This window comes from Oreochromis niloticus, linkage group LG19 (genome assembly GCF_001858045.2).
Source record: "Oreochromis niloticus isolate F11D_XX linkage group LG19, O_niloticus_UMD_NMBU, whole genome shotgun sequence".
NCBI lineage: Eukaryota > Metazoa > Chordata > Actinopteri > Cichliformes > Cichlidae > Oreochromis > Oreochromis niloticus.
In genome coordinates, this window is record NC_031983.2 from 3,601,128 (window position 1) to 3,618,868 (window position 17,741).

General features: G+C 42.6%; 1 protein-coding gene across 2 annotated transcripts in view; it reads left to right on the forward strand.

Moving 5' to 3' along the window:
• The window catches only part of heatr5a (HEAT repeat containing 5a), a 57,489-nt gene that overhangs the window by 28,956 nt on the left and 10,792 nt on the right, over positions 1-17,741 (forward strand). The window contains exons 17-33 of one of the 2 annotated variants that reach the window (XM_013274973.3): positions 85-190; positions 5,139-5,329; positions 6,146-6,305; positions 7,335-7,524; positions 7,609-7,778; positions 11,227-11,253; positions 12,515-12,659; positions 13,191-13,373; positions 13,726-13,965; positions 14,045-14,223; positions 14,429-14,497; positions 14,625-14,804; positions 15,226-15,460; positions 16,015-16,119; positions 16,258-16,392; positions 16,487-16,614; positions 17,135-17,282. In XM_013274973.3, the coding sequence (XP_013130427.1) occupies positions 85-190; positions 5,139-5,329; positions 6,146-6,305; positions 7,335-7,524; positions 7,609-7,778; positions 11,227-11,253; positions 12,515-12,659; positions 13,191-13,373; positions 13,726-13,965; positions 14,045-14,223; positions 14,429-14,497; positions 14,625-14,804; positions 15,226-15,460; positions 16,015-16,119; positions 16,258-16,392; positions 16,487-16,614; positions 17,135-17,282 (2,591 nt within the window). The remainder of the gene's footprint in view (positions 1-84; positions 191-5,138; positions 5,330-6,145; positions 6,306-7,334; positions 7,525-7,608; positions 7,779-11,226; positions 11,254-12,514; positions 12,660-13,190; positions 13,374-13,725; positions 13,966-14,044; positions 14,224-14,428; positions 14,498-14,624; positions 14,805-15,225; positions 15,461-16,014; positions 16,120-16,257; positions 16,393-16,486; positions 16,615-17,134; positions 17,283-17,741) is intronic. The other variant, XM_013274974.3, reaches the window with a different exon arrangement.

The window sequence follows — 17,741 nt, forward strand, 5'->3', positions numbered from 1 at the left end:
TACAGTTTGGTGCAGCTCTGCCAGATGGATAAGCTTTCTAAGCCATGCTTAGAAACCTGTGTAATAATGAGTCCTGTGTGTCAGGGTGAAGATACTGGAGCAGTTTGTGGAAACGGTGAGCCAGCTAAAGGGTCAACGCCAGCAGACTATCCAGACTCACCTTTGTGCTGCCCTCTGCAGTCTGCTCAAGGTACTGCATCTGCTTAACCCCTGTGTCTTCCAGAAAACCAGTATTAATGAAAACCCTGATGTTTAATTGAACAGTTGCCATTATTCTGTTTTTAATCTTTTGTGCTCAGTGCTCATCCTCACACTTCATGTGCAATCTTGCGAATGTGGTAACTCAAGAAGGAAGTCACCTTGGATTTTTAAATTGATCAATTTAAATTAATACCATAGGTATATCTGTGAAGGTTCTCAGTCATCCAGGTCATCGTAGTCAAAGGAGTTTGCAAAGAAAAGCATCTGGACTTCTTTAAGTTGCTTGAAGACGTTTCACCTCTCATCCGAGAAGCTTCTTCAGTTCTAGGGTCAAATGGCCGAGAGTCCCAGATTTAAACCCAGTGGGAGTATCCCCCCAAGGAGGGACAAAGGACCCCCTGGTGATCCTCTAATCACATGCGCCCAGGTGTGAAAGCGGGTGTGGGACCTAATCAGCCAGGGTTTCGGGTGAGCCCATTGTGAAACCTGGCCCCACCTTGTTATGTGAATTCCTGAGGTCAGATGGCCCAGGATGTGAGTGGGCGTTAAGGCGTCTGGGGAGGGAACTCAAAACTGGATTATAGATGGCAGACAGTTGGTGTCGTAAACCACCGCCTCTGTTCAAAGATGGTCGCTCACAGTGGACATAGATGGCCTCTTTCACTCCTCTTTCAAACCATCTGTCCTCTCTGTCCAAAATGTGAACATTGGCATCCTCGAAAGAGTGTCCTTTGTCCTTAAGATGCAGATGGACTGCTGAGTCTTGTCCTGTGGAGGTGGCTCTTCTATGTTGTGCCATGCGCTTGTGAAGTGGCTGTTTGGTCTCGCCAATGTAGAGGTCTGGGCATTCCTCGCTGCACTGTACCGCATACACCACGTTGTTAAGTCTGTGTTTTGGAGTTTTGTCTTTCGGGTGAACCAGTTTGTGTCTGAGTGTGTTGCTGGGTCTGAAGTACACTGGGATGTCGTGCTCGGAGAAAACTCTCCTGAGTTTCTCTGATACACCGGCTACATAGGGGATGACAACGTTGTTGCGTCTGTCTTTCTTATCCTCCCTCGCTGGTGTCTGATCTTCTTTTCTGTGCATCTTTGCTGACTTTATGAACGCCCAGTTCGGATAACCGCATGTTTTCAGTGCTTCCTTTACATGTGTGTGTTCCTTCTTTTTCCCTTCAGGCTTAGAGGGAACATGTTCTGCCCGGTGGTGTAGGGTCCTAATTACTCCAAGTTTGTGTTCCAGAGGGTGATGGGAGTCAAAGAGGAGGTACTGGTCCGTGTGTGTGGGCTTCCGGTAAACTTCGATGTTGAGGTTGCCATTCTCTTCAATGTGCACAGCACAGTCCAGGAAAGGCAAGCAGTTGTCCTTTGTGTCTTCCCTGGTGAACTTGATGTTTTTATCCACGGCGTTAATGTGCGCAGTGAAGGATTCCACTTCTTGTGTCTTGATTTTGACCCAGGTGTCATCTACATATCTGTACCAGTGGCTGGGTACTCTCCCTTTAAAAGAGCCAAGAGCCTTTCTTTCCACTTCCTCCATGTAAAGGTTGGCTACAATAGGTGACACGGGGGAGCCCATGGCACAGCCATGTTTTTGTCTGTAGAAGCCTTCGTTGTATTTGAAGTATGTTGTGGTAAGGCAGAGGTCTAACAGTGTGCAGATCTGATCAGGTGTGAAGTTGGTCCTGTCTTCCAAGGAGCTGTCTTCTTGTAGTCGTTTTCTGACAGTCTCCACTGCTTCCGTGGTGGGTATGCACGTGAAGAGAGAGACTACATCAAAGGACACCATAGGTACATTTACTAAAAAATCTCAGACAATTTGAAGTCTCAGTGAATTCGGCCTAAGGGTAAGTATGTTTTTTTTAAGAATCCTGTGAATGCGATAGCTTGAGAACAAGATGTTTGTTTGTCAAATGCACCACAAGAGACAATAGATCACTGGTCCTATTTTATACTACTGTCAGAGATGCCTACACCTCCACTGCCCTCCCTCCACTGGGCAGGTCAGAGCACAACCTTGTCCTGCTCACAGCAGCATATAGGCCAGTGGTTAAGCGGAAGTCAGTGACTTTAAAAACATCAGCACCCCCAGCTGCCCACATGCGGCCACCTCACTGATCTATGCTCCTGTGACAGCTCCACACTCACCTCTACCCGCCGCCAGCCCCTGCACTCCACTCCAGCCAAGCCCATTACCAGCATCCCCCCGGGGGCCATCTCACACCCCATCAGCCAGGCCAACTTGCATATCACATCTACCCAGGCGAGAAGAGAGCTGGAGAAGCTCCGGCTACGTCCACACTAGCCCGGATAGATTTGAAAACGGCGTTTTCGTCTGAAAATGCCCCGAGTCCACACTATCGTTTTCAGTCGTTTTCACAGATTTGTGTGTCCACATTGAAACAGCCGAAAACACTTACCTTTCAGTACTGCGCATGTGTGAAACGCAAGATGATTCAACCTGCCTCATTTCTGTCTGCTGTTTATTTACTTTCCTGCTCTTTGAAACGTCACAGCAAAATGTTGAGGAAAAGCACAGAGTTTTTTAAATGGACTAACAATGAGATGGAGTTGTTGCTGCATGTACAAACTGATATTAATCTTTAATAGGGCTGTCAAAATTGAGAGCAAACAAAACAACTGCTGTATAATGCCCTCCACTATCTTAGTTTAATTGGTCACTTGACTGCATCACATGACTAAAATGTGTCGTTGTTTTCAAAAAGTCTGTTTTCGCTGCCCACACTGCGACGCGAAAGCACAGTTTTCAAATGTATGCGTTATGAAGAGCGTTTTCAAATGCTGCGTTTTCCTTGAGAGAAAACGCCGTCTCAGTGTGGACAGGAGGCCAAAACAGAGAAAAAACAATGCGTTTTCAAACGAAAACACATTACTGTGGGCGTAGCCTCAGACAAGGGACTCGACGACATTAGTCCCAGAGTGCTGAAGGCCTGTGCTAGCCAGCTGTGTGGAGTACTCCATCATTTATACAACCTGAGCCTGCACCTCCAGAGAGTCCCAGTGCTATGAAAAACATCATGCCTGGTCCCAGTGCCTAAGAAGAATCATCCAGCGGCACTGAATGACTACAGGCCTGTGACTTCTCATATTATGAAGGTTATGGAGAGCCTTATCCTGGAACACCTGAGACCCCTGGTGGGCAAGTCACAAGACCCTCTGCAGTTTGCATACCAGCCCCACTTGGGAGTGGACGATGCAGTGATACATCTACTGAAGAGAGCAGTAAAGGTAGAGCAGGTCAGCTGCTGATCAGAAGGTTGGTGGTTCGATCCCTGGCTCCCCCAGTTTGCATGCCAAATATCCTTGGGCAAGATACTAACCCTGACTTGCCCTCCGATGCATCCATCGGAGTATGAATGTGTATGAATGATAGTTAGAAAGCACTCAACGTATAGATAATAGTGCTTGTGTGAATGGGTGTGTATGGGGTGAATGTGGCGTGTTGTATAGAGCGCTTTGAGTACTCCAAGGGAGTAGAAAAGCGCTATATAACCAGAACCAGTCCATTTAACATGATCTAGCCCAGGCTGCTCAGAGAGAAGTTGGAGGACATGCAGGTGGAGGCTCCACTGTTCCAGTGGATCAGCGACTGCCTGACGGTCAGACCACAGTTTGTGAGACTGCAGAGCTGTGTGTCAGAGAGTCTGAACAGCAACATAGGAACACCCCAGGTAACTGTTCTGTCCCCTTTCCTCGTCACCATCTATACGGCCGACTTCAAGTACATCACAGAAATTCTCTGACGACACAGCCATTATTGGAAGTGTGGAGATGGAATGGGAAGAGGAGTACAGAGGACTGATTGATTGCTTCAAGAGGTGGCGGTGTGACGTCAATCACCTGCAGCTGAATGTGGCCAAAACAAACAAACTCGTGGTGTACTTTGGCAGGAACAGATCCTGACCCTCCCCTGTCTGCACTGGTGGGACTGATGTCAAAATAGTCACATCCTACAAGTATCTGGGAGTTCAACTGGATCACAAGCTGGAGTGGTCTGCCAACATGGACGCTGCCTACAAAAAGGGTCTGAGCCGACTTTTCTTTCTACGAAGGCTCAGATCCTTCAATGTATGAAGCAGGCTGCTCTATATGTTTTATAACTCTGTTGTTGCAAGCACCATCTTCTTTGCTGTGGCGTGCTTTTATGGTCACTGAAACTCAAGACAGTATTATTCTACTTAAGAAGGCTCCCTGTGTTTTCCTGCTGGAAGCTGGTCATATGTTAATGTATAGTGTAGTCCATTTTGAAGCTACCACTGGCTAGTGTTACTCACTCTTGATGCTGGAAGGGGTAGACAGGGGTTGAGGCAAAGCTCTTAGGGCCGAGCACAGTGGTGACAGCATCTCTGTGGGCCCTCTGCTCAGCACTGTAGAAAATTAAAGAGACTGTAGAGTGACATTTAGAAAGACATGACTGACTTACAAACTGTTAGAAGTCTAATTTTTAGCTCATCCAGCTTAGGGACTACTGAGCTTATGTGATGGCAAGGTGTCAGTCCACAAATCAAAAGAATAGCTACTCCTAGATTTTAGTGAAACTAGATGATATTTTTTTGGATATGACTGTCCTAAACCCTCCTTGACCTCTTGCTTTTTATTCTCATTAGTTTGTGTCTTACAGCTAATCAAACATCTTTTTTTTCTGCATTTCACACATTGCAACAACCTGTGAATCATGGTGGATTGCGAGCGCATGTTCTGCTTCGTTACATTTCCATACATCTTCAGTAAAAAGTGTACAGTACATAAAAAAATGTGCTATACACTTTTGACATCACCAAGATGTCCATTAAAAAAAAAAGTAATTGTGCATCACAAACATTTTTTTTAAGCATAACTTTGCTCCAATCTATAAAAAACATAAACCTTTCACAATTTATGACTTTATCATGAAATAACCATAACTAAACTCTCCTTAGCATCAAGGTAGCAATCGAGGCTCTCTGGGGCCCGAAGAGATCCGTCCCCCAGCATTGTCCCTCCTGTCGGGGGCACTGGAAAGCACCAGTCCTCTGCTACGCTGCCTGGCTGCTGAAGGTCTAGCCCGACTGGTTCAGGTGGTTGGAGATCCAGGGTTCACTGTCTCCATCTCCCTGCTCTGCTTTGATAGGTGGGCAGATGTTAAATCACAGCTTTGTGTACCACTTCTTATGCTTGTCTTCATCCCACTGATGAAAATAGTTATAGTAGTCTTTCCAAAATTCAAGTTTTTTAGTTAGTTGGTTAGTTTAGGAGTTCTTGCCACAGAATGGAGGGGAAAGGCAAAAATGTCCTGGAAACTGATCTGGATCTGTGCCCTCTTTAAAAGAGCAACAGCATAAACAAAGTAGGTCATGGTACAAAAATATACTGAAACACACAGGAGTTGCATAATAAGCCAGAAATAGTTCAAAACAAATTTCACATAGCTGTGGCTATGAGTCTGGACCCAAAGATATCACACTGTGTTCAAGACAGGAAATGATGACAGTTGATGTCTGTTGTTTAAAAAAAGAAAACTGCAGCGGTGGGATTTTAGAGTGTCCTAATTTCACGTTTTTGTTCCTGGACTTCACTAATCTTATTGCATGTTTTTCAGTCTTCAGTAGTAAATGTTTATCTATGTGCAACCCCTCAGTTAATCTCCTGTATGACCCTGTTTAATGTGACCATCGACCATAGATGCAGTAAATATGTTTTTGTTTGTTTGTTTGTTTGTTTGTTTGTTTGTTTTTAAATCATGCAAGAGCAGAATAGGCCACTAAATGATCACTAACGTGTACCTTACCAAAACTTGTAGTTTTTCTTTCATACTCTAGCATTGGATATTGGCTGTGTAAAATGAACTAAAAACTGTCCCTGGTGACTAGAACAAATAAAGTTGGACGTTTTTCATGAATATAATGTTGGTTAATATCACAGCTGACTTTGTTGATCGTGTCTGCAGGCTGAAGACTGCTCGAGATGCGGCATCACGCAGTAGCTATGCCCTGGCTCTGGGGGCGCTATACCGCTACACCGGAGGAATCAGCTCACCTCAACACCTGTCCACCTGTCTGGGAGTCCTGTTCACCTTGAGCCAGGACAGCACCTCACCCGAGGTCCAGGTACACGCTTACCCTTACACACTAAATCTATCTGTCTGTATACCAGAACGAGAAAATTGAGAAAAAAATTTTTGAGAAATTATTTCATTATGCTTCTGTTTTGCACCAAACCACATTACAGGAACCTTCAAGCTAAAGTGCACTATTTCTTTACTGCTTACACTTCTGCAACACTTAAAACCCCAATTCTGAAAAAGTCGGGAGGCTGTGTAAATAAAAACAAAATGCAATGACTTGCAAATCTGATAAACCCATATTTTGTTTACAGTAGAAGTTAGGAAATATCAAATGTTTGAACTGAGAAATTTTACCACATTAAGAAAAATATTAGCTAATTTTGAATTTGATAGACATTAAAAAGAGCATCTTAAAGAGGCAGTCATATTACAGACTTGCTGCCAATCGATGTAATTGGTTCCAATGTTTCTCTAGCTGTATCCTTTTACTATCACTTACTCATTCTATTTTTTTTGCGTATGTGTTGCTGCCATCAAATTTAAAATGAGCAAATATTTATTATAAAATAGTAAAATGTCTCATTTTAAACATTTGATATGTTCTTTATGTTCCTGTAAAGAAAATATGGGTTTATGAGATTGGCAAGTCATTGCTTTGTTTTAAGTGACTTGGAATTAGAGGTACACTTTAAATGCAGTATCTAGTATAATATGCAACTTGCTAAGGGACAAGTGGGGGAATATCTGTATGTTTGACTCTATATGTACAAATATAAAAAATATAAGAACCAAGTTTACGTCAGACAACAACAAGCTAAGCTAAAGCTCTAGGTGTGAGCACAAAAGCACAAAAGCCCCACCTAACTGTTCCTTAAATCAGAAGAAGGGTTGGCTAATAGGCAACTTGATGTGCATTCCTTCTGCTCTGCAAAGGGTGCTTCATTTGATTTGTTCAAGTCTCAAGGTATAAAGGATTTAAGCTGAGAAAGTTAAGACTGGACCAGGTTTCTATTTTTTGGAGGGGGGTTTTCCCTTCTTGCTGGTCATACCTTGTGTGTATCTCTGTGTCCAGACCTGGTCTCTCCACAGTCTTTCTCTGGTGGTCGACCTGTCAGGTAGTCTTTATAGAACCCATGCAGAACCATCGTTCACTCTCGTGCTCCGGCTGCTGCTCTCCACTCCACCCACCCATCCTGAGGTGCACTACAGCCTAGGACGCTGCCTGCATTGCCTGATCACCTGTTTGGGCCCAGACCTGCAGGGTATGGAACCCCTTTGTCACACCCAAGGACAGTTTCAAAATGTTGTTTTAGGAATGTGTAAGTGATTTGTGTTTTTGACTCCAGGTAATGGCACAGCAGTGTCTGATCTGCGCTCCAGCTGTCTGGTTGCATGTGGAGTGATGCAGGACAGTCCAGACTGTCTGGTTCAGGCCGGGGCCATTTCCTGTCTGCAACAGCTGCACATGTTCTCACCTCCACACGTCAACCTGACCAGCCTTGTACCTGCACTCTGTGTAAGTACACCTGAGGAGGCATAGCTTTCTATAGGTTTTTCTTTTTCTATAAGCTGTCTAGAACCGTGTTTCCCACTTCACCCGTTGCCTACTGGTGGTGGTCAGAGGGCCCGGTGGCGCCAGTGTCCGGCAGCCTCGCCTCTGTCAGTGCGCCCCAAGGTGGCTGTGGCTACAATGTAGCTTGCCATCACCAGTGTGTGAATGTGTGTGTGAATGGGTGGATGACTGGATATGTAAAGCGCTTTGGGGTCCTTAGGGACTGTTAAGGCGCTATATAAATACAGGCCATTTACCCTTTTGGAGCCACAGCACATATTTCACATTAGAAAAATCACACGGCACACCACCAAACAAAAATGTCGCAAAAAGCATATTGATCATTTTTCCCTGCGCACCAGGCATAGCAGAATTGGTTTCAGTTTGTCCCCAGGATACCTTTTTTGCTTTCTTCTGACCGCTACTCATGCTAGGGCCTTCATCTGGGTCAGGATTTTCTCCATGACCCAGGTCAGATTGGTCAGATTCTTTTCAAATATTTATCTATTTGGCTATTACGTGCCACATTATCTCACTCACAGCACGACTATAATTAAATTTATTCTTCGTCTTCTTCTGTTTTACTGGCAGTTGGCATTCTATTTAATTATAGCAAGTAGTTGCACCTTTGAATGGCTTAAGGAAAACAAAAAGACAATTTTGGATTGGCCTACTCAAAATCCTGACCTGAATCCAATTGAGATGCTGTGGCATGATTTTAAAAAGGGGGTTTATGCTCGAAAACCCTCCAATGTGGCTGAATTACAGCAGTTCTACAAAGATGAGTGGCTCTAAATCCCTCCACAGCTGTAGAAGACTCATTGCCAGTTATCGCAAAGGCTTGTTTGCAGTTTTTGCTGGCTCCAGGGTGGCCCAGGCAGTTATTGGGTTTAGAGGGCAATCAGTTTTTCACTCAGGAACATTAAGGTTAGGATTTTTTTTCCACTTAATAATTACACCACTTTATTTCTCATTATCATTTCCTTCTCTTCATCTGCCTCATCCACCACTACTCTCTCCTGCATCATCTCCATCTCCTCCTCTTCCTTCTCACCTAAAGCCTCATGTCCTGAAATTTAATCAAGACTCTAACATAAGAAAATGTGCATAAACATATTTATTTATTACTAATATATTGTCACAGTTAGTTACTTTCAACAGATAAAACATGCCCTCCCATCACCAGATAGCTGACAATGTACTGGGTGTAAAAGCAGCAGCTATTTATAAGCTAACTAGCTAACATTAGGCTCAACTGTTGTAAAAATGACACTTTCCCTCTGATAAACAGTTTGATTACATAATTACACCATCAGTCTCACTGTCATGGGGCAGAAGTGAGGTTAACTGAGTCATCGCCACAAATCGGATTGCTTTCACAAATGTAGCTTTACACCCTCCTCCAGAGTAAATAGATGTGAAAACCCGGCATATTGACAGCTGAGGTGAACAGTGGACTGACAGGCTGATGAATGCCAGCCCATTTGAGGTGACTCGGGGTAAAAAGAAAAAATAATTGCAAAATATTTGACAAATATTCAGATTTTTTTTCCTGATTTGTCGCTAGATGTTTATTAATAAAATACAAACCGGATTCCAACAAAGTTGGGACACTAAACAAATTGTGAATAAAAACTGAATGCAATGATGTGGAGATGGCAAATGTCAACATTTTATTCAGAATAGAACATAAATCACGGAACAAAAGTTGAAACTGAGAAAATTTATCATCTGAAGGGAAAAATATGGTGATTCAAAATGTCATGGTGTCAACAAATCCCAAAAAAGTTGGGACAAGGCCATTTTCACCACTGTGTGGCATCTCCCCTTCTTCTTACAACAGTCAACAGACGTCTGGGGAGCAAGGAGACCAGTTTCTCAAGTTTAGCAATAGGAATGCTCTCCCATTCGTGTCTAATACAGGCCTCTAACTGTTCAATCGTCTTGGGCCTTCTTTGTCGCACCTTCCTCTTTATGATGCGCCAAATGTTCTCTATAGGTGAAAGATCTGGACTGCAGACTGGCCATTTCAGTACCTCTCCTACGTACTTCTCCTACGCAGCCATGATGTTGTGATTGATGCAGAATGTGGTCTGGCATTATCTTGTTGAAAAATGCAGGGTCTTCCCTGAAAGAGATGACGTCTGGATGGGAGCATATGTTGTTCTAGAACCTGAATATATTTTTCTGCATTGATGGTGCCTTTCCAGACATGCAAGCTGCCCATGCCACACGCACTCATGCAACCCCATACCATCAGAGACGCAGGCTTCTGAACTGAGCGTTGATAACAACTTGGGTTGTCCTTGTCCTCTTTGGTCCGGATGACATGGCGTCCCACATTTCCAAAAAGAACTTCGAATCGTGACTCATCTGACCACAGAACAGTCTTCCATTTTGCCACACTCCATTTTACATGATCCCTGGCCCAGTGAAAACGCCTGAGCTTGTGGATCTTGCTTAGAAATGGCTTCTTCTTTGCACTGTAGAGTTTCAGCTGGCAACGGCGGATGGCACGGTGGATTGTGTTCACTGACAATGGTTTCTGGAAGTATTCCTGAGCCCATTCTGTGATTTCCTTTACAGTAGCATTCCTGTTTGTGGTGCAGTGTCGTTTAAGGGCCCGGAGATCACGGGCGTCCAGTATGGGTTTACGCCCTTGACCCTTACGCACAGAGATTGTTCCAGATTCTCTGAATCTTCGGATGATGTTATGCACAGTTGATGATGATAACTGCAAAGTCTTTGCAATTTTTCGCTGGGTAACACCTTTCTGATATTGCTCCACTATCTTTCTGCGCAACATTGTGGGAATTGGTGATCCTCTACCCATCTTGGCTTCTGAGAGACACTGCCACTCTGAGAAGCTCTTTTTATACCCAATCATGTTGCCAATTAACCTAATTAGTGTTAATTGGTCTTCCAGCTCTTCGTTATGCTCAAATTTAATTTTTCCAGCCTCTTATTGCTACTTGTCCCAACTTTTTGGGGATTTGTTGACACCGTGAAATTTTGAATCAACATATTTTTCCTTTAAAATGATAGATTTTCTCGGATTAAACTTTTGATCTGTCACCTACGTTCTATTCTGAATAAAATGTTGACATTTGCCATCTCCACATCATTGCATTCAGTTTTTATTCACAATTTGTTTAGTGTCCCAACTTTTTTGGAATCCGGTTTGTATGTTAAAATACGGTGTTTCAGAGAGAGGGTTGATGGGTTCAGTTTTGATAAAATGTTGTTAAACATCATCATGCTTCCTGTTTGACAGACATAACTTGTCCAAAGTCGACTGGATCCGTATTTCATCTCTGCATCCTGCATTTCCTGCCATGTTTCTCTGCTGTGTCGAAATTAGAGTTTGTCGAGATTTATAGTGTGTGATGTTTTTGATCGTTCTGTCTTACAGGAGATCTTGTTGGATTATTCTGTATTGGTAGGTTCTTTTTTTTTTTTTTCTAAAAGTCCGCAGCTGCTGTCTCTCACTTTTAGCTTTGTAAACTCTTTTTTTCTTTTTTTTCATTGTGACTTTTCTGTTGCTGTGATGTTGGACTGGGCGATATAAATACTCTTCACACAAAGTTCCTTTCACAATAATCTGAGAACTTAGACAGGAAAGATTTTAGATTATTTTTATATTATTTCTTTATTTAAGACCAAAATGATTGCTTTTGTGTCTTTGTTTAATCAGGATCCTGATTAGCAGCTGCTGACTTGGCTGTTGTTTCTTAGCTGACATTCTTGCAAGCAGGAAGAACCACAGAATTGATTTTCCACAAACATCACCATCTGCTTAACTGTTAGTGCAAATATCTACACGTCAGCTAGGTACTGGAACATGTCTTAGGAAGGCGTAGTGAGATTTTCAGACACACCTCCACCTGTTAACGTAGTTGTATAGTGCCTATTTGTACTACTTTTACAGTTGCATTTTTCAGGTTATGCTAGCTCAGAAATTTGTTATGAATAACAGTTTTAAATGTGATCTCAAAAAAGATGTCCGTATAGCTGAGAACCACTGTGAATTTGTTCTGTCACTGACACTCTGTTTTAACACAGCTCCCCGTCACTTATGAACACATCTTTCTGTTGGAATGAATCCTGTCAGCTCAGTTTTCTGTTTTGCAGAATTTTAACGTTTTTCCCTCTTTTACAGTTTTTTTCTTATTCTTTGAGTGTTTATTCTTAATTTACTATTTACTCTGATTTTGTTTGCTTTTCAGCTAACACATTAACATTAACAGCCTCAAGTGCAGTTCTGACCAAAAAGATCCTCTGCTGTTTTTATCCCCCACAGTGTTTCCTCTGGAGAAATGTTGCTACTATTAGTTTGTAGATTGTTGTATAAAAAACAAAAACAAAGTTTGACTAAAAGCACAATATTCTATAATTGTCGAATATTTAATGTGAATATTACAACTTTCCTTAGACCCAAGAATATACCAGTTTTGTTTTTTTGTGCTGTTAGCCAGACTTTAAAAAAAAAAGTATTCCACTCAAACTCAGTTTTAGGAAGTGTAAACATTATTATTTGAGAGAATACTGTTCCATATTGATGGGCTGTTTTTAAGGTCCGCAGATTTTGTGGAAACAACTCCTGGATGAAACACTGTCTTTAGCAGCATGCTTTCCCCTGATGAAAAAGTACAGTGGCAGGTAGAGTTGTTATGTGTTTGAACTGTGTGTTTGTGTTTCAGGCAAACCTGTGCAGCTCGTTCCTATCTTTGCGCCGGGCTGTGGTGGCGTGTTTGCGCCAGCTTGTCCAGCGAGAAGTGCTGGAGGTCTCTGAGCATGCTGTCACTCTGGTCAAAGAGCTCCCAAGACGAGACAACACGCAACTTGGTGAGAAGAAACAGACAATTTATGGAAACTATGATGATTATCAGCCTTCTTTTTTTAACAGGACTGCACTTTTCAGTTTGTCAGTGTTACCAGTCCATTTCTTTTAGTTTGGATTGATAATAAATGATCACCAACTTTATTCTCTGGCCCTTCAGCTCACTGTTGTTGTCTGACTCCTGTTGATCTCACATTTTTATTGATGTGTGTTTCATTGCTTGTGAAGCTCTCTAATGTAATTTCGTATCTTTACATAAATGTGTGTGTGTGTTCAGTTCAGTTCAAATAGCTTTATCTCCAAGAGGCAATTCAGAGAGCATGAAGAGAAATATATATATATATATATATATATATATATACACACACACACTTTGTACAGAACTTTGTGCAGTGAAATCTGTTTGATTTTGTTTTATCATTAAATTTTACTTACACACAGTTACTTGCTTGTGTTTCTAGCATATGAGCAGTTTATTGCGGCGCACCTCTCTGCTACATCTTTGCTCACTTAATCCTTTCGGTCTGTCTGAGCAGATGTCACTATAAAAGAGGTCGGTCTCGAAGGTGCTCTGTTCATTCTGCTTGACCGGGAGTCAGACTTCAGTCTGAGGAAGGACATTCAAGAGACTCTGGTTCATATGATGGCAGCCAGTGCCACCAGCAACAAACTGGCCCACTGGCTGAAGCTCTGCAAAGATGTCCTGTCTGCAACTACAGGTGGGCTCAGGAAGTTGGCAGACTGTAGTTGTTTCTTTGAGCACCCAAAAGCTCAAGTTTACATTTCTGTTTTCAGACTAAAAGTTAAAGAGCTGAAAATATAATGAATAAGATTTTTTTTTTTTTTTAAAGGACTTAATTTTATTTTATGGAATCTGGGCTCTGTCAGAAAAAAGAAGGGACGGGTCAGCTGAAAAAGAAATATTTCATTGATGCTTGCTTTGAATGTGTAGAATGAAGAAAGCTGGCAAAGCTGTCAGTTTGTTTGAAAACTACTGAGGTAGATAATACCTGGTGATTATGAGTTAATGGGTCACTGTTAGCGTCTGTGACGTTAAAATTCTGTGTTAAGATGGTCGTGCCCCATTGGAGTCGAAACAGGAGGATGAAGACGCAGACCCTGGCAAAGATGATGACTCCTCTGCCTTCAGAGCCCGGTCTGAGTCTGGTGGCCCATTCACAGCACTGCGCTCAGCCACACGTTGTTTCGCCATGGAGTGTGTGTGTCGCATCATAGCACAGTGCGAGACCACTGACCCCGCTCACTTTGACATGTCTCTTGCTCAGGAACGACGCCTGCACGAGTCCACTGGTAAGACCTCACGGGGATTTGCTCGGTTTATGTTTCTGGATGTCTCAGACCTCGCTGATCTCTCACCCGTTTCTCTCAGATTTCCTGGTCCTCCATCTTGGCGACCTGGTACGCATGGCGTTTATGGCAGCAACAGATCACAGTGATGAGCTGCGACTGGCAGGACTCCAAACACTCCTGGTTATCATCAGACAGTTCTCAGCCATTCCAGAACCAGAGTTTCCTGGTCATGTGATCCTGGAGCAGTACCAGGCTAACGTAAGGATCAGTCACTCATCTGAACTGTTGATTTTAGTTGCCATCACAGCATGTTACTAAAAGAAGAGGTGACACTACACAGGGGTAGACGGGCTCCGGAAAATCCTGTCTGTTATTTTCATTTTTTTTAGTGTCCACATTTTTCTATTTGAAAAGATACTACAGAATGTGTTGAGTCCTATAGTATTTTCATTTGTGTTTGCAGGTTGGAGCTGCTCTCAGACCCGCCTTCACCTCTGATGCTCCTCCTGACATTACTGCCAAAGCCTGCCAGGTGAACAGTTGTCAGTAATCATTTTCATAATCCTCACTGCTGCGCTGCTCGGGTCATTCTGTGTGCCCTGCTTGTCATAAGCTAATGAACGGAGATGTAAAGTGTTATTTTTAATTTTCCTCTCCAGGTGTGTAGTGCATGGATTGTTAGTGGTGTAGTCAGTGACCTCCGTGACCTGCGACGTGTCCACCAGCTCCTTGTCTCCTCATTGGCTAAGGTCCAGAGTGGGAGGGAAGCATCAAGCCAGCTGTACAATGAGGCTGCTGCTACCATGGAGACACTGGCTGTTCTCAAAGCCTGGGCTGAGGTGAGTATTTACCCTTTTTAGTCATTCGTTTTTGGATCTTCTCGTCATCTTTCATCATTATTGAAATGTTTTATTGAAGACAAAGTTACTTCTGTTTTTGTTTTGCTTTTTTCTGCAGCGATAGAAGACTTGAATCCAAACGTCCATTCGTGTGTCTAAAATATTCTTGATGATACAGCCTGGGATAATGTTTTGATTAGCACTTACCTTGATACTCTCCTGATAACAACTTGTTGTGTGTTAGGCAGAATGACTTGATAGTGTTCTTGATAACAGCCCTAAGCACCAAATGTCTCCAACATCTTGTTTTTGGCAAGATATTATCTAGATAATGAGTATTGTGTATCAATCGTAAATATTTCTACAGAAAATAAATAAAATTATTGCTGCAATTTTCTGTGGTTTTCTTCATTTCTGTCAGGTTTACATTGTAGCTATTCAGAGGAGCAAACAAAAAGAAAGCTCTCATAGACCAGCTGACCCATCAGTCTCCTCTCTGGCCAGTGACAGCTCAGGCTCTGAGTCAGGAGGGGCGGGCCTTCTGAAGTTGGTCCAATCAGAGCTATCAACACTGAGTCGTCTATGGCTGGCAGCACTACAGGACTATGCACTACTGACCCTCCCACAGGAATACTCATCACAACTACCTGCAACAGGTGGGAGAGGATTTCCAGCACAAATTTGTAAATCATTTTTCACTAAGAAGTATATTTCATATCTACAGCACATATTCCAGGCAAACAATGTTTTAAAAAAGTAATAACTACTCTATTGTAACATCAAAACATGATCATCTTGTTAACAATAACCCAGTTGTTTGTACGTTTGGACAAGTTTTTTTTATTTTCACCCCTAGTTTTCTTGCATGTTTTGCAAAGTATTGAGCTTTGCTGGAGGTTGTTGAAGTCATGATATCGCAAAAGCCTATTTCCTGGTGTTCGTGTTTGACACCAAGTAACTTCCTTTTACTGAGCTGATGTATTCAGTTACATATTGTGCATTTTTGTTAGGGGAACTGCTATTCATAGTCCTGATATAAACTTGTTTTGATTTCTTTTTTTCATATAGGGCCAGGTATAGATAGTTTTTCTCCCCTAATAGAGGGACCAGGACCACAGCTGTGATCAGATTGGTTCAAGAGCACTGACTGATTTTATTTTGAGAGTTGTGGTGTTTCTTTATTTTTTTCCTCCCCCTCTTTCTCATGCAGGAGGCTCCTTCTATACAGCAGAGACTGTCAGCCAAGCAAGACGTCATTACACCTCGTCCTGGGCTCCCATCCTCCATGCCACCTCCCTCTGGCTCCACAACACAGGTTAGTATTCCTTCTTCTCACTCTTAATGCCGCTGTTCTTTCATTGTAAGAAGCAGATACATGTAAAAGTATCTGTTACTTTACGTGTGTGTGTGTGTGTGTGTGTGTGTGTGTGTGTGTGTGTGTGTGCGCGCGCAGGTTTTGTGATATCAGATGAAGCACCTGCTAACCTATCCAGACCAGCAACACCTACCTCCATGGGAAACAGAAGCTCTGTGGGCGGATCCAGTAGTCCTGAAGACATTAATACTGACAGATTGCATCTCATACTTGGTAACAAACTGGTTATAACTGCTGAGTAAAATGTGTATATGTATTAAATTGTGTCTTATTGTATTGACTTTGATCATGTTGGTCTCGCGTTCAGGGATCAGCGTGGAGTTTCTCTGTTCTCCACATTCAGAGGACCAGATGGAGAACATCACCTCCTGTCTGAGAGCTCTGCAGGTGCTGCTGGATGTTTCGTGGCCCCGAGCAAAGATTGGAAATGACCAGGTGAGGCACAGCTTTTACTAATTTTGACAGCAAACATGACTTGAAACATTAGCCTTTCCACACTAGAATCCAAAGCAAATTGTTCAGGATTGAATTTGACTGGCAACTTATATGTGCGGTATTTATTTCCCAGTGAATAATGATGTGACGTTATGGCTCTTCTGTACAGTTAAATGCAATATAGGGTAGTGTAAATAATAGTTGTTGTTTGTTTTTTTTTAGCTGGTACAACAAAAACCTAAAACCTCAATTAACGACGATGGCTGTCATCTCTCTCTGTTCTGCATGGCTTTCTGCTTCACTCTACATGCGCTCACATAAATAGGGTCTTTCAAAGCTCATTTAACTCTTCTTACCACAAAATGATCCCTACTCTTATCAGAAATGTTATCAAATGATGATGACACTGAAAACTGTGACTTTAACCCATTAATCTTGCTTCGTAGTACAACCTTAAGAACACAGAGAATCTCATGAGTAAACTGCATTGGTCGAGCGCTGACTTTCTTTGTCTGTTTAGGCTCTGAGCGTGGAGCTACTTAGCGTCCTCCACAGACTCATGCTGACCAGAGAGTCTATATCAGTTCAGCTCGCTGTGTTGGATTTATTGCAGCGAATTGTAGCTGCTGCTCATGAGCACATCAGAGAGAAACGCCACAGTGCTGAAGGTAAACACAAAATTTCCTTAGGGATTAATAAAGTATTCTGATTCTAAAAATGAAGATTATTCTGCTGCTTCTTTTTGAAACCCCACGTGGTATCTCAGTACGGGAAGCACTTTCTGCTGTGACTAACCACACCAACTCTACTACTACCACATCTATATAAGTTAGATCAGTTACTTCAAGGACACAGGGTACCCTGACTACTTAAATAAATAGTCCGTCTCGCACATTTAAATTACATGGAACTATCAGCAGCACCAGTCTCTCATTTTGATTGCTCTTTACTGGCCCAGCAGACAATGGATGGTAGAGCTAGCTTGTCTGCTCCACGGTCAGCCAAAGTCACTGTCTTTGTGCAGGGGAGATACATAACTCTGTTTTCTCTTTAAAACAAGCGATCAAGCCCTTCTTGGGATGTGGGAGAAACACACACACAGAATGTCTGGTCTTGTTCATGGGCTG